The sequence below is a fragment of the Antechinus flavipes genome, chromosome X (assembly GCF_016432865.1).
Source record: "Antechinus flavipes isolate AdamAnt ecotype Samford, QLD, Australia chromosome X, AdamAnt_v2, whole genome shotgun sequence".
NCBI classification, from domain to species: domain Eukaryota; kingdom Metazoa; phylum Chordata; class Mammalia; order Dasyuromorphia; family Dasyuridae; genus Antechinus; species Antechinus flavipes.
The window spans coordinates 16846095-16862672 of record NC_067404.1 but is presented as its reverse complement, the minus strand read 5'-3'; the positions used below and the strand labels follow the sequence as shown (position 1 = coordinate 16862672).

The window sequence follows — 16578 nt, the reverse complement described above, 5'->3', positions numbered from 1 at the left end:
TTTCTTTTCTTTTTAAATGCTTTATTGAATCTTTTTTTTTTTAACATCATTGTCACTTCTCAATGACTTCCCCCCACCCACGACCCCCAATGGAACCTTCCTTCGTAACAAATAAGTACAGTCAAGCAAAACAAATCAACATATCGGCCGTGTCTGCAAGCGTATGCCTCAGCCTGCATCTCCAGGCCACCTCCCTGCAGAGATTGGAGGTGTGCTTCACTGTTAGGCCTCTGAAGTCATCACTGGTCACTCCCTGAACTAATCCGTCCAAGATCTTTTTCACTCAAACCGCTGTCTAGTCACATCTCCTTAAGCCGGTCAGAGAACAGAAGCCCAATGCAAAGGTGACAAACTCTTGCTCACTGTGATGGGGCCCCTCGGATTGTCGGACCCAACTACTGATCATATATTCTTTATTTGTGTGTTGTAACTAAGTTTCAAGAAAACTGTTTCTCTACATATCCCTATTTCTCTAATATGTTCTAATATCTGTGACACACAGGACATTGCTGAGACAGTGGAGAAGGGAAGAGAGGAATAACTAGCTAAGAGTTCTTGGAACAGAAAGATGGGAAAACACTAGAAAGCACCCCTCTGGGAAGAGTCACTTCTCTTGAACATGGAATAGCACTCGCTAAATTGCGGGTGCTTCCAGGAGCAAAGTGAGCAGGGGCCCTTGATCCCAGCCGGGGAACAAAAGGAACAAAATACACACCCCTCTAACACCTCTCCACGGATATACAAACACTCATGGACACACATTCACATAATGTACCAAGCCTAATACACAAACAAGTATCTGCCCACGCCACGGTACAGTTGTGTTGGTACATCACAAAATAGTATACATATAGCCATGATTTGATGAGTCTTATCTGTGCCCATCGTTTATGAAAACTTTCTTTGCTTCCCAAATTCTCTTGGTCACAAATTCCCTTTTCCCTCCTTCCCCAGGGTGCTATCCATTTTGGCTCCAAATTAACTGTTCCCAGGACACTGAGGGAGGAAAAAATCATCGGGGAAATGAGATATATTGGGGCGTGGGAGACTGTTTGGTCCTGGAGGAAGAGCTAGTTCATCTAGGCAGGCAAGTGTTCTAGCAGGAGGACAGAGCAAGTAGGAGCTGGGAGACTAGGGACAGGCCCATGTGCTGCTTCCCTTCCTCGAGGTTTCTGGACTGGCCACAACCACCAACACTACTCTCGCCCTTCCCTGAGTCCCCGAGGACTGTTTGGAATCTGCTTTTGTGAAAGCTGATCTGGCCCTGGACAAGGGAGTATGGGATACACTGTGAGACAGGCCCTGGATGTGGAAAGTATCCTAAAGGTCTACTCTGAACAAAGGAGACAAGCTGTCTGAACACAGACTGGAAGAAGGCCTACCCTATGGAGTGGGAGAGTTGTGTCGGGGCCAGCGGGCTCTCAGAGAAATTCAAAGTCTGCCCAGGATGTCTGTGTCTTCAATCAGCCCCAACGGAGCAGGCTTGCCAAATTAAGAGGAAGCCGGGTCACCGGGCAAAGCTAAGCGAGAAACTTCTGGGGAACAGGGTCCCAAAGAGTAGAGGCCTTTTAAGGGAAAAGGTTCCCAGGGTGATGCTCTAATGGCCTCTCGTGTTTTATGGAATCGACCACTCACGAATGTTTAATACCCATAGTACCTACTATGTACAGGGCACTGTGCTAGACACTAAGGGGAAGACAAGGAAATGTAAGACATGATCCCTGCCCTTAAGAAGCATATAGTTTAGCTGGAAGACAAGCTATACAAATTAAATACACTTTGGAGCTGGCTGCTCTCCTGCACTCCTAGAGAACTGGCTGGGGTAGGGGGGGGATTAGAGGAGGTGAGACGTGGTGAGACCGATGCCCTTCCCTTGTGAGTAATAGGAGACAGGCTGGCAAGTTTTGTCAGCCTCTGTAAGACAGTGGAAAACATAGGAAGAGCAAACAGAAACAATCTGATGACTACTCTATCTTAGCCTAGGGATGGGGGGTGGGGGGTGGGGAAGGCAAACTTTATTCTCAGTGTCTCCTCTATCCCACATGGTCTCTCACTGAGGGAAATGTTTCCAAAAATTACCATAATGAACACTTGAAAAGGACTCTTAGGTGCTTTCTAATCGCTCTCTCCTATGAGATGGTTCTTTATATACAGACCCTAGAAGTGAGTTGCAAATACAAGTGAGAACACATTAAGGACCCTGGTCCATTTCTCTTTTAGCTCCCATCACGTTCTGTCATCCTATCTGTTGCACACGGGATGGGAGAAGCTGACTGAAGCCTCGACATCTGCGTTTTGTTCTTTCCAAACTCTATCACCAGTGTTTTCCCCAGTAGGTTGTATCCATTCACCAGCAGCAATGCCTGCTGGGCCATCTCCATATCTATAAGAGAAAATAAAAGTGAATTTACTAAGGGCTCAACAACTTGATTCCATGGACTGAACTGGATCGGGGGAGTTTATAGCAGGGTGGAATATCAGGCCTCAAGGCTAGCTGGCTCCTTCTGATAATAAAACTTGCCAGCATCTCAATGTAACTGGAAGCTTGTGGTCCTCTCCAATTTTTCTGTCAGTACAAAAGGAGTCAAAGAAAGGCATCAGACGGAAAGATGGGCCCTTCATGTGGTGAAAGGAAAAATAAAAGGCCCACGTATTCCATTAGCATCTTCGAAACATCAAGAGAGATCGAGGAAGGCTCCTAGCACACAGTGGATGGACCTCCTGCGATGAACTTCTGGGAAGACATGGACAGGCGGGCATAGGTGGGTTGCAATCTGCACTGTTGAAGGGAATATCCACATCGATGAAATCACAGATGCATTTGAGTATACAAAAGGAGAAATCGATGCGAACGGTTCATCAGAGGAGAACTCTAAGCCAGAACGAATTCTGCGTAGAAATCGGTTACTTAAGCAAATGCAATAAAACAAAACAAAAAAAACGCATCCGACATGCATCTGCATTTCCTAAAAAGTGTTCCTCAAACCAAAGGTTGAAGGGATGCCGGAGCCCTTGGAAGCTGCAAACTTTGTCAACCATCACAACTATACACCGTTTCTTAACCACCTTCCATTCCCTCATCACCCATATATACCTTGCTCTTTGTATGTTGCTTTCTTCGATGGCTAATCCAAATTTCAGAGCCAGAGACATACATCAATTTATGACCAAAAATCCAGCAAAACAAAAGGCACAGCAAACAATCCATCAAGCACTTATTAAGCTAGGCACTTGGGATACAGAGACAAAAACCGGATAGTCCCTGCCCTCAAGGAGCTTACATTCTATGGAGAGAAACACCATGGAGTGCACATTTAAGTATATACTAAATATATGCCAAATGAATACATCTGGGTCATGGGGGTAAGTGGAGTAGCCCTAGCAGCGAAGGAGATGAGGTCTCCTGAAGGAAGTGGCGATTGACTTAGGTTGAGCTTGGAAGGACACGAGGGATCTCAAGAGGCATAGATTATATAAGAAGGCTGAAAGGCACGTTAAAGCCAGATTATGAAAGGCTTTCAGTACTGACCCAAGAAGTTGGCCTCTGAGGCTTATGGAGCAGAGGAATGATAGAGTCAGACCTATCCTGCAGGGAGATCACTTTGGCAGCCAGAGGGAGGATGGAATGGAGAGTAGAGACCTGAGATGGGAAGAGAAATTAGCCAGCTCTCATAATAGTCTAGGCAAGAGGTAATGAGGGCCTGGACCGGGGTGGTGACAATCTGAGCAGAGAGAAAGGAAAAGCTAAGAGAGATATCGTGGACGGAGAATCCGCAGCCCTTTCCACTTGACTGGATGCAGAGTTGCAAGTGAGAAGTCAAGGGTAACAATGAAGATCCACATCTAAGTGACTGGGAGGATGGTGGAACCCTTGATGGAAATAGTAAAGTCCAAAAGAAGGCTGGATTTTGGAGAAAAGATAGAGTTTGGTGTGAGACATGCTGAGCTTGAATTGCCTATAGGACATACAGTTGAATCTGGGAAATCATTTACACGGAGATCATTAAACCCATGGAAGTCGATCGACCAAGAGAGAAAATGAGAGAGAAGAAGGTATATAGGTAATATTCACAATTAGGGGACGGGATATGGACGATGATCCAGCAAAGGAGTCTGAGAAAGAATGGTCACGTGAGTGGATGAAATGGGAGTGGGGTCATAAAAACCAAGAAGAGAAAGAATAATCAAAAGTACCCAATGCTGATGAGCTCTGGGTCAAGAGGGATAAAGACTGAAAAAAGACCATCAGATTTGGCCATTAAGAGATCACTCGTTGGGGCAGCTAGATAGAGCAGTGGATATAGAGCACCAGTACTAGAGTCAGGAGAAGCTGAGTTCAAATCTAGCCTCAGACATTTAACATTTATTGGCTGTGTGACCCTGGGCAAGCCACTTGACCCCAACTGCCTAGTTAAAAAGACAAAGATCACTAGAAACTTGAAAAAGAGGAGTTACCACTAAGTGAATGAGAAGACAGAAGGAATGGTAGGCTCAAATGATGCTTCATTGTTTAGAGGCAGGAATGGGGTGTGTATAAGGGGGAGCACAGCAGTAAGATGACCCAAAGAGAAGGAGGGAAACACAGAAAGAAAAATAAAAGAAGCATCAAAATAAATTTTGCTGTATGCTTCTTTTAAAGACCAATGAGTATTGATTCATGATTTAGCAGAAGAACCAAGAACCCAAAGCTGAATGGCATTAGAAAGAAATTGTTTAGCAGAAAAAAAAAATAGAAAAGAAAAATGAAAATCACAATAGGAACATGGATTTAGGGCTAGAAAGGATCTTGGATAATCTAATCTAACTCCCTCATTTAACAAATGAGGAAATCAAGGTCAAGAGAGGTTAAGTGACTTGCCCAAGATCATGTGGCTGTTTTTTAAGACCAAAAAAACTCCAAAAAGCAAAAACAAAGAGACAAACCTTAGCAAAACAATCAAAAAGGGAGAGAAAACACAAATCAACAAAATTCGTGCAGTTACTACAAACAAACGAGAGAACTTTAATGAAATGGAGATTATTTGCAAAAATATAAACTGCCAACACTTACACATCAGGAAATTTATTACTTAAAAAGACCAAACTCAAAGCAAGCAATACGAATTACCCAGCAGAAAGGCATCTGGTCCAGAAGGGTTCTTAGATGAACCTTCAAAGAATGAATAATCCCTTTATTACGTAGACTATTCCTAAATATAGACAAAGATGAACATTATCCAATTCCTTCTATGAGGCAAATATGGTACTGATTTGAAATCCAAAACAAAAAATAAAATTACAGACCCATTTTCCTAATGAATACAGATGATCACAGATCATCCACTGAAGAATTGATCTAATACATTAAAAAATGAAAAACAAATTATGTTCTTATCACCAGATGCCATAAAAGCCTTCTGAAAACAACCCAAAATTCCAATCCCAGTTTTTAAAAAATTAAAATGAATAGGAATAGAAAATTTATTTACCTCAACACAATAAAAAAGATGAAGCTGAGGCATATAATGTTGGTTCTTTCTTTTAGTAACTGAGAAATATTTGAAATATTTCCAGAAAAGCAGGTACAAAACCATAGTACTTTCACTACTTTTATTTGATGTAGTATTAGAAATGAAAGCCATTGTAGTAAGATAGGAAAAAATATTAGAAGATTAATGCTGCAATAAAATCAAAATACTGTTATTTGCAAATGACATGATAGTCTACCTAGAAAAACCAACCATCCAAACAAAAAATGACTTAAACTAGTAAGTTTCATAAATCAGCTGGATGCAAGATAAATTCACAAAGATAATTTGTAAAAATCAAGAAAACATTATTAAAAAAGAAACTCAATTTACAACAAAAATTAAGGGCTTGGGAACTGATGAATCTAGATATAAATATGACCTTTCTAAAAAGGGAATGACAAGGCTGTAGTGAAAAACAAAGGAAGATCTGAATAAAAGGAGGGATGTTTCATGTTTACAGATGGGTCAGAGTAACTAAGTAAAAATGTCAATACTACCTAAATTAATCTACAAATTTAATGTAATACCCAAGAAGATACCAAAAAAATTTCTTTATAGAATTAGATAAAATAATAACAAAATTAATAAGGAAAAGTAAGCTAAAAATGTCAAAGGGCACTCTGAAAAAAAAATACATGCTAAAGATAGACTTGTACTTCCAAATTTTAAAACATTATAAAATAGTAATCAAAACCATCCAAAAATGGACAAAATATAGATCGATAGAACAGAATGCAGATCCCAGATATTAAAGCAAATATGTATAAAAAGTTAGTGCCTAATATATAGCTACAGACATACACATGCACACGTAAACAAAATAAGAACTTTGGAAAAGATTCATTATTTAATTTAGTTAAGGGAAATGGTCAGAAATTGGGATATCTCTATTCTGGAAAACAATATGGAATTATTTGAGAAAAGTAATTAAAATTAAACCCTTTGACACAAGTGCTATTATTCGCATATATTTTCTCAAGGAAGACAAGGGAAAAAGGGAAAGTTTCATATATAGCAAAAGATTTATAATAGTACCTTTTGTGGTAGCAAAATACTGGAAACAAAGGATGTCAATCGACTGGGAAATGGCTGAACAAATTATGATGAATATAATGGAATATTATTGAATAATTAGAAATGATGTATAGGAGGAATTCAGAGAAACTAGAATGGAACTTATATAAAATGATACGTGAAGACAAGACAACTAAGAGCAATCTATACAATGATCATAATATAAAAGAAAAAAACAGCAATAGATTCATCTAATGACCAATCTTGATTCTGATGAACCATATTTCCCTCTTCTCTCCTAGAGAAGTGGTGGCTTACAGAGGCAGAAAGCCACATATACTGTCAATCAACATATGAGCTATTTATTACAAAAGATAGTGATACATAAAAATAACAAAACTATATCTACACCTCACTCTACAACACTAAATTACAGCCACTTAAAACTATTGAGTGATATGTTAAGCTTAATTGTGATAGGGAAGTATATTTTTATCTATTAAGTAAATAGAGGAAATTATTTGGAACAAGGTAAATGCAACTGACTCTATAAAATGCAACATCTCTATAAAACCAAAGAAAATATGGCAAAAAAAAGGGGGGGGGGGGGAAGAAAGGTACTACTGGACTTGCAATTTCATTAGGTATATGGAAAAGTTCAATGCAAGTCAGCACCTGCTTTATGACAAACAAATCTAAGAGCTGCCTGAAGCATTAAGTGAATTGCCCAGGATGACAAAGTAAATCTCTAAAATTTATTAAGCACTGATAAAAATAATCAAGAGCAAAAACTTAGTCCTTAGTGAATGAATATTCAAAGACTGAACTGATTTCACATGTATAATTGATATAGAAATAAAGAAAATTTTTAAATGAATGTTAAAAATAAAAAAAAAAAATAAGTTGAAAAAGAAAATAAAAGCAAAACAAAAACCAAAGAATAAAAACAATTTACAAATGGGGAAAAAAAAATTATTTTTGGAAAAAAAAAAACAACACTTGAAAGTTAATCTCCATTCTTATCAAAATGCAAAAAAGTTCAAAAGCAGCAGCAAGTGTCAGTGCTTACAGGGACACTTAGAAACAAAATCCATTTGTGTCTAGATTTTGCAAAATGGTGAAATCTTTTTGGAGGGCAATCTGGCAGTGAGTTGTAAAAATTACTAAAATAATGATATTCCTTTACTGATATCAAGAATATACCTGGCCTGAATTCTCCCATTCAAAAAACAAAAACAAATCTTGTACATTCAACGATTTTTGTAGCAGCATTGTTATTGCCAAAAATTGGAACTAATCAAAATGGTAAACAGTGAGGGAATAGCTGCAAAAACTGTTCAAAGAGATCTGGGGAGAGCTAGGACATAAATGAAGGGAAGGAAGAAGCACCAGAGCAGGCTCAGGCTGACTACATCTGAAGGAAAATCGTGGGAAGGAACGGTCAAAAAGGGAAGGTACAAGAGACTCAGAAAGGATAACTGATTAGTAGTTGTGAACATTTTATATGTTGAAATTCGAATATTCAAAGGTAAATACTTGTAAGATCTGATGGTTTTCCAATAGCAAATTGTCCTTCTGCCTTAGAAGAGTTGGTAGGTAGCTTTTGGTTTAAAAAAATGCTATAATTTAGTGGTTATCTTACTGATAACTGAGTGAAGCTACTTACTGGGGAAGGTGACGAAGGCCTGGCCCTTCATGCGGCCAGTCAACACTCGGAATTGAATCGGGGGTCCTTTTTTCTCCTGGAACCGGGCAAACAAGGAGACAAGTTCCTTCTCAGTCACCCGAGGACTGAGGTTCTTCAAATACAGTACCTAAATCAAATTCAGGTTCAACAGGAATATTACATGAAGGAAGTACAAGGTAATTTAGTCATTATAGTTAGTACTAGCCAGACTTTCCTGGTGTTCTAGGCTCAACTTTGAGTGAAGAGCCTAATGGAAAAGGGAGCGGCAACTACAAAAAGGCTAAAAAAGTTGGGAACTTGAGACCGTTTCTTCTCCATTCTTACTTGGGGGTAGCTGGAGAGAGTCCCACAACATGACAGGTCATAAAGGGAAAACTGATAGTGAAATATGCCTTCCATCTCTTGGCAGAGGTGGTGAGCTACAGGCATAGATTTCCAAACACGACCAATGTGCCGATTTGTTTGCTCGAATGTGCTTATTACAAGAGATGCTTCTGCTGGGAAGTGGTATTTTTAAAAGATGTTAATAAAAGAGTATTAAGAACAGCTATAAGGAAAAAAAAAAGTTGTCATATAACCATGCTGAGACCATTACAGACGTGTGTTATCTAATCTCAACTGGGCTCTCATGGCTGTATCACAGTCCTTTTTTTTGTTGTTTTTTTGGCCCCGATATATGGAACGACTGTTTCTAATTTCTTCTCCTCGAGAGCCTTAGAGCACTTCTGGGCACCTCCGGTTTTCTCTCCTGTTCTACACCAAGGAAATTCTTCCTTTGCTCTAGTCTTAAAGAAGAGTGGTCCTTCTTAGCAAGCTTAACCCCTCTTGTGTTCTTGACGTCATTTCCTGCCATCTTTGCCCATTTCCCCTCTCACCTTCAGATTCTCCTTAACTGCCGGCTCTTTCATGGCAGCCTACAGGTCTCCTTGAAAGAATCATATTATTTCCCCAAAGCACTGTCCTGCATGTCTTCTTCCCTCTCTAGCTAAACTCCTAAAAATGATGAATCAGCTCTGCTACTGACCTCACTTCCTAAAAGCCTTGGAACCCGGCTTTGGATGCTACCATTCTATTGAAACTGTCCTCTCCAAAGTTATCGGAGATCTGAACTTCTAAATCAAATGGCCATTTCTCAGTCATCATTTTAACTCTAAAGCTTCTGACTCTCGCATTTTCTTTGTAGATACTCTCTTCCTATTTGAACTGATCCTTTTGCTATCGAGTTGTTTTTTCAGTTATTTCCAACTCTTCTTAACCCCATTTGGGGTTTTCTTGACAGAGTTACTAGAGCAGTTTGTCATTTCCTTCTCCAGCTCATTTTACAGATGGGGAAATGGAGGCAAACTGAGGAGAAAGTGACTTGCTCAGAGTCACATAGCAAGGAAGTGTCTGAGGCCGGATTTGAAGTCCCAAAGATTAGTCTTCCTGATTCCAGGCCTGGCACTCTCTCTCCACTGTGCCACCTAACTGCTCTTCTATTGGATCATCATTCAGCCCTTCAGCATGGCTATACTCTGAAGCTTTATCTCCTGGACCCTCCTCTTTCCTTTCTCTATATTTTTCTTGGGTCATCTCATCAGCTCCCATGGGTTCAAATACTATCTTCATGCAGAGGACCACCAAATCTAAATAACCAGCCCTTACCTCTCTCCTGAACTCCATTTTCACTATTACCACTTGCCTGTTAGATAGCTCTCTACCTGCAATGTCTAATAGATATATCAAGCTTAACATGTTCAAAATGGAATCCAGGTGTCTCCCCTAAACCCATTCCTCCTCCAGTTTCCCTCATTTTAGTTGCGGGTGTCCAGGCTCACCACCTTGGATCTTGATCAGTTGCCAAGTCTTGCTGATTCTTCCTTTACAACATCTCTCATGTCTTCTTTCTTCTCCTCACTCACAGTCTCTACTCTGGTGTATGCCCTTATTGCTCTCACCTGGAGACACTTAGTGGTGCCTCTGCCTCCCGTTTCTCCCCTCTCTGTGATATTTTCCGCACCAGCTAGAGATTTCTATTTCTAAGTCACAGGCCTGACCATCCCAATCTCCTGTTCTAATTAACTTTGGTTGCTCATTATTATTATTACCTCTAGGATAAAATAGAAGCTTCCATTTTAAAACTCTCCCAACAAAATGACAGGTTTATATTACATTTCTGCTAAACCAGCCTCACTCCTTCCAAAGCCACCTGCCGTCTCCGCTCGGTTTTCATGGCTCTGCTCTCTTTTATTTCTCCTCCCATCTGATTAACATCTTTCAGCCTCTCCTTCGCAGGATCTTCATGTAACTCCCAATCCCTACTCCTAGGTACATCCCAGGCTCTGGGCCTATTTTTTCTTCTCTTTCCTCTTGGTGACCATATACAGCTCTCGTGGTGTTTAATTATCACCTCTAGACAGATGACTCCCAAGCCAAGACAGTATGCATTTATTAAACACTTACTATGTGTCAGCCACTGTGCTAAGCTATGGGGATTAAAAAATGGCAAAGAACTGCCTGCCCTGAAGGAGCTCATGGTCTAATGGAGGGGCTGGGAGAATACAATGTCCAGCCTATACATCTGTCTTCTGAGCTCCAGACTTCTGCCTGACATTTCCAAAGGCGGATCAAACTTAACACGCCCCAAACAAATTTCATTATTTTTCTCCTCAAAATCCACTTTCTTCCCTCTGCCCGACCTCCTCCTTTTCAGCTAGGGCATCACTATATGTTCAGTCACCCAGGTTTGCACCCTTGGAGGTCATGCTTAAGGACTTTTTTTCTCTCCTTCTTTCAAATTCCACCATCTGTCATGTCTTGATTTGACCTCCACATCTCTAATGGCCATCCTTTTTTTCCCCTACTCTCCTAACCTAACCACCCCCATTGTCTAGGCCCTCGATGAACTATGACATTGGCCTTCTAATTGGTCTCCCTGTCTCCAGTCTCTCCCCTCTCCAATCCAAGCTCCACACAGCTGCCAAAGTGATACAATGGAGTCCCATCGTATGCGCATCTAACTCTGGCAAAATCAAAAGGAAAAAAAATCAATTAAAAAACACAAGCAATTCCTTCCCCCATTCCATTCAGTGAGTCTATTTCCTCCCCTCCCTGCCGCCCCCAACGGTGAGCATGAGATGAAAGATATGAAATGTGCTCTTCCTCTAGTTGGCTTCGGTTACTGTGGGGTTCTCAGAGCATGAGAACAACTCTAGAATCTCCTCATTAGCCCCACAGGCTCTTCATTCATTACCAGCACGTTAGGCTTACGAAAGATGAAGGCAACAGCGCCCCCTCAACCTTCCTGACAGGCCCCTGCTGTGCTTCCCTTAGCTTCGATATGTCCTCTCTCTTGCTGTTGGAAAGAGACCCAGAATTGGGGTCGTTTGATTTAATAGAATCGTACTTAAAAGGCACAAAGTATTTTGAAGAGTATTATTTTCTACTCCTTCCTTTTTACCTGGGTTTTTTTCTTCTTCTATTCGAGTAAAAGCTGTGGTTATGCTCTACTCCTCATTACCAGATTAGCTGGGTGCAGGGAAAACTCCAACCTGTGTCTTAACCTTTTCAGGGGAACCATACGCTGATATAGATTGTTTCTTAAAAAAAAGAGAGCTAGCCCCTTACACAGCTCCAAGGATTTAAAGACAATTCTGTTGGACGTTTTGAATGACTTCAGGGACTTGAAAACATTCTTCTTGCCAGTTTTTTTGGCTATATAGACACTGCCTTGGAAACCAAACTGTGTAAGATGCTACTCCACCACTGTGTTCCCAAAGTACAGGCCTGAGCATGCCATTCCCCTCACCAAGGAGCTTCAGTGGCTTCTTCCTTTAATCCTCTGGAGGATAAAATACAAGCTCTTTATTGGAGCATTTAGAATGCCTTTAACAACCTGGCTCTGACCCATATTCCTACACTGATTCTCCATTTTTCCTGCTACCATCTTCCACCTCCACGCCCTTCCACAGGCGAGAGTCCCTCATGTGGGGAACACTCTCTCCCTTTGCACTGGGAACTCAGCTCAAGTGCCACCTTTTGCACGAGACTTTTCCCAGGACCTTTGCTTGTAATGCTCTCCCCCACATCCCCCAAATCACTCTATTTTGAATTTACTTATCGAGCATATATTGCTTTCACCCAATAAACTGAGGGCAGGGAGTGTTTCATTTTTGTCTTTGTGTTCCCAGTGTCTGGCATGGAGCCCGACACAATGGAGGCGATTGAGAAATGCTCGTTGAATTGAGTCTAAGTCATGCCTCTGCATAGGGTTACAGACCTCTTCCTCTCTGCCTATTAAAAATCCTTCCACTCCTTTCAAGGTTCACTGTAGGCGCCATCTTGCATAGAAGGTGAGCCTTGAGCTACTCCCCACCCAGACTGTTAAGTGGCCACTTCCTAATCTCCCTAAGGAGAATGCAAGCTCTTGAGGTCAAACCATTATCCTTTTTTGGCTTGGCACTCCTAGAGTTTTAGCACAAGAGGTAAATCATCAACATTTGCTGAAATGAACTGAAGTCTTGGGGGTAAGAAAAATAGATTTCCAGTATAATGAAGGATTCTCATCCAGATGATGGTGATTCTCCATTTTCCACATAAACAAAAAATGTAACATGCTGCAGAACAAAGAATTCGTAGCTGAGACCTGCCTGCAAGTGAGTATTGCTCCAGACTGTTGGCAGGCCACACTCACTCAATCTGTACAGCTCTAGGAACAACGAGAACAACAACTAAGTGCTTCACCTTCGTTACCTCGTTTGATCCTCACAACAACCCTGTGAGGTAGGTGTCCTTGCTATCCCCATTTTACAGATGAGGAAACTGAGAGGTTAAGTGACTAGCCCTATAGCTACTACGTGTCCGAGGCACGTCTTGACTCCGAGGTCAGTGCTCTAGCCACTAAGCCAGCTAGTTCCTTGCTCAAACCAGAACTCACTTGTCTGAAATGACTGAAGTGTGGTAAGCTCTTAAAGGAAAAATGTCATCCTGTGACTTAATTGAAGTCATTTCTGGAGGTAAAGGAAAGGATCTGAGCTTTCAAGTACTCAGCACGAAGCATCGTTAAGTGAAAGTAATTCATTCTCGTGGGTTATTTTCTTTTTCTTTTTTAGGAAAAAGAAGTGAATAAAGTTGGACCAATGTTCTTACGCTCTAGGAAAGGTCCACATCGAGATTTACTTCTCTGATCTGTCCCAAACAAAGCCTTCAAGTCATAAGCAAGAAGTAACAGCAAAAATCTTTTAGAAACGAAGTCCTCGGAAAAGATGTTGCGTTAACACCCCCTCACCTCCAAAGCTCCTTCTGTGACACCGAAGGATTGCCAGCTGGAAGGGCTAGCAAACGCTAAATGAAACTCAGCATCCAGCAAGGTCTGGAAAACTAGAACAAAACATGGAGCCAAGTAGAAGAAGAGATTTAAGAGGGATAAATGAAAAGTATTAAACTTCCAGGGCTTCAAAAGATCGATTTCACGAGCACTAAATGGGGGAGATCTGGTTAGAAAGCAGGTCTCAAAAAGATCCGTGGTTTTTAACGGCCTACGAGCTCAACAGGAGATAATCATGGGATATGGTAGTCAAGCCGCACACAGACACATACGGTTGCCGGGAATAAGAGGCGGTAGTCCTAGAGTACCCGGCTCTGTCCCAGACCAGATCTAGAGGGCAGTGATTTTAGAAAGGACACCAATCAATAAGCTGGAATGCATCCAGAGGAGAGCAACGGGGCCGGTCAAGGGCCTTGAATTCCTGTCATCTGGATGGGGATGTTTATCCTGGAGAACAGATGAATTAGCAGGACCATGACTGGCTTTGAGTATCTGAAGAGCTGTCCTATGGAAAACAGATTAGCCTTGCTCTGCTTGGCCCCAGAGGACAGAATGAGAAACAATGGGTAGAAGTTGCCAACTTCCGAGATCCAACAATAAGAAAAATTTCTAAGTAATAAAGAGTTATCAAAGGTAGATGGAGCTGTCTTTTATGAAACAGTGAAATCCTCCTCCCTTCCGCTGGATGTCTTTAATTAGGCACGGCCTATGGAACATGATAAAGCCACTACTTTTCAGGCACAGGCTGGCATATCTAAGGAGTCTTCCGACTCTGAGATTCTGTGAGCCTCAGTTTTCTCATCTGTAAAATGGTAACACTTGTATTACCTATACCTCATAGGGTCAGTGTGAAGAAAGCCTTTGATGTTTTGTATATCTTAAAGCCCAATAGAAATATGGATTAGTAATAATCTCTTCAACTTGACCTCTCAGAATCTTTTGTCCTTAAAGGCACAATTCATATAGCACCTCCTGCAGGAGATCTTCCCGGATTTCCCCTTCCTTCCCCCCACCCCCCCCACCGGGCACTAATGCCTTCCCATCCCCACAGTTACCTTGTGTTTATTTTGTATCTACTCCTATGTGTACGTACGTTGTCTCTTCCAATAGAAGGTGAACTCCTTGGGGACAGGAGACGTTTCACTTTTGTCTCCGCATCCCCAGCACCTGGCAAGGTGCCTGGAACATCGATGGCTCTAATAAATGTTTGCTGGTTGACTGGCCGATAAGCTCATCATTAGGCACTATAACCTAAATTGCCAGTTACCTCGGATAACAACAAAGCTGCCCTGAGAAGAAATTCTTCCCTATCCTCGGGAAACCTGGCTAATTAAGGCCACGCTGAAGAGACAAAGCCAAGGGGCTGCTTTGCCAAAGCCAGCAGCCAAGCAACCGAATAGCAGGTGGCTCTACTGTTTACTACGTCCACTAGATGGGATCGTTTCTCGTAAAAGTAACTCACATTTCCCTAGCACTTTAAAGCCGGCTGCCTATCTCGTGGCTGCTCTCGTCCCAGGGGACCGGATGTAATTATTTCCTAAACTCGGGGCTTCTAACACAGACTAAGACAGTGATTCTCATCAAGAGGGTCACGCTTAGAATGCCAAGGGTGGCCAAGGGAGGATCAAGAAAGGGTGGTCAGCAGAGCCTAAGGCAGCCAGCCGGTCTGCAAAGCTATTCCTGGGGATGTTCAAGAGGAGAATGCATCCAGGATCAGGAGGCTAGGCTACATGATCTCTTGGAGCCCTCTCACTGACAGATGAGGGTGTGGCTCCTCCAGCTGAAGGCCAACCCATTTGCTATGATGTCATGACTTCCGTCTCATTACAAGACCTAACTACAGTCCTGTTTCGGTAGACAAAAAAAGGAACGCAGCCTACGTGTGCCAAGCTTGCTTTGGCCTATACCTTGTTCGGCTCTCCAGGACTGTATGAAGCAAACATGGGAATTTTTCGGATGTCCTCCTCTGACAGACGGTTTCTCTCGATCTCATCTTCTGGGACAAACTCCACTAGTTCTGTCACCTTCTTGGGCCCAGTAAGACACTGCTGAGACTCAAATTCAATAGCTTTCACCACATGGAGGCTAGGCCCCTCAGCCTGTGCTGCCTGGTTTCCCTGATCCTTAGGTACTGACAGGTTCTTAGCTGTGACACTAGTGTCCACTAATGCATCTGGGTCCAATGAGGGGGAAGCAAAGGGTTCACCTCTCATAAGCTGAGCCTCTTCGGGATGTGGTTTGGCCATCATCTCTTGGTAAACAGTCTCCAGATTGTTAATGGGGTCCTTCTCAGCCTCTAGCCTCTTATGGGATTCACCTGAATCAAGGCAAAGAGGAAGAAAAGTTATTCAGAATCCATTATAGTTCATCACAAAAATCAACCAATGAGCCCAGGTCCTGAGACTCTGGAGATATTCTGCTGAGGGGCAGCTCTTTAAAGCCTGTCATAACTGGCACTAGGAGGCAATCAGGAAAATTGTTCTGTGCGCCATTTTGAAAATGTATTTGGTTCTATCCAGATCTTTGCTTGTTATGTGTATCATTTTGAAAACGTATTTGGTTATATCAGTCTCTTTGCTATACAAAACAGATGTGTTCGATTTAAAGCAAAATTATTTATGGGTCTTTCCATATGGTAAGATTTCAGGTCAGGGAACTGAAGATGAAATCAGCCTAAAAGGGCCTAACGAATCAAACTTTGAGAAAATTTCAGGCAATGAGGCTATTTCCTGACTTAACTCCCAAAGGAAGAGATCTCCTGTCCCAGGCAGTGGAGCCAGGTGGCCGAGCAATGGACCGCTTTCCATATGGCAGTCTCTTGGATCTGGTGGAACACCACCCTTTGCCCACTGACTTTCACTTCTAAATGGCACGTGCCATCCCACTATCCTTTTCTTTTTTTTTTTTTTATTATAACTTTTTATTGACAGAACCCATGCCTGGGTAATTCCACTATCCTTTTCAAAATGGAAATTAATAGGAAATTAAGGATATATACAGGGTGTCCCAAAAGGCTTAGTGCCATGGTAAGCTTAAAAACCTACCACTACCCTGACTTTTGA

The 16578-nt window shown here is 41.8% G+C and overlaps 1 protein-coding gene across 1 annotated transcript in view; it reads right to left on the bottom strand.

Moving 5' to 3' along the window:
* The window catches only part of RBM41 (RNA binding motif protein 41), a 35969-nt gene continuing 19391 nt past the window's right edge, over window positions 1–16578 (bottom strand). The window contains exons 5-7 of the mRNA XM_051967737.1: window positions 15424–15833; window positions 8191–8338; window positions 1–2383 (exon numbers count right to left, since the gene is read on the bottom strand). Coding sequence (XP_051823697.1) covers window positions 2217–2383; window positions 8191–8338; window positions 15424–15833 — 725 coding nt within the window. The 3' untranslated portion in view covers window positions 1–2216. The remainder of the gene's footprint in view (window positions 2384–8190; window positions 8339–15423; window positions 15834–16578) is intronic.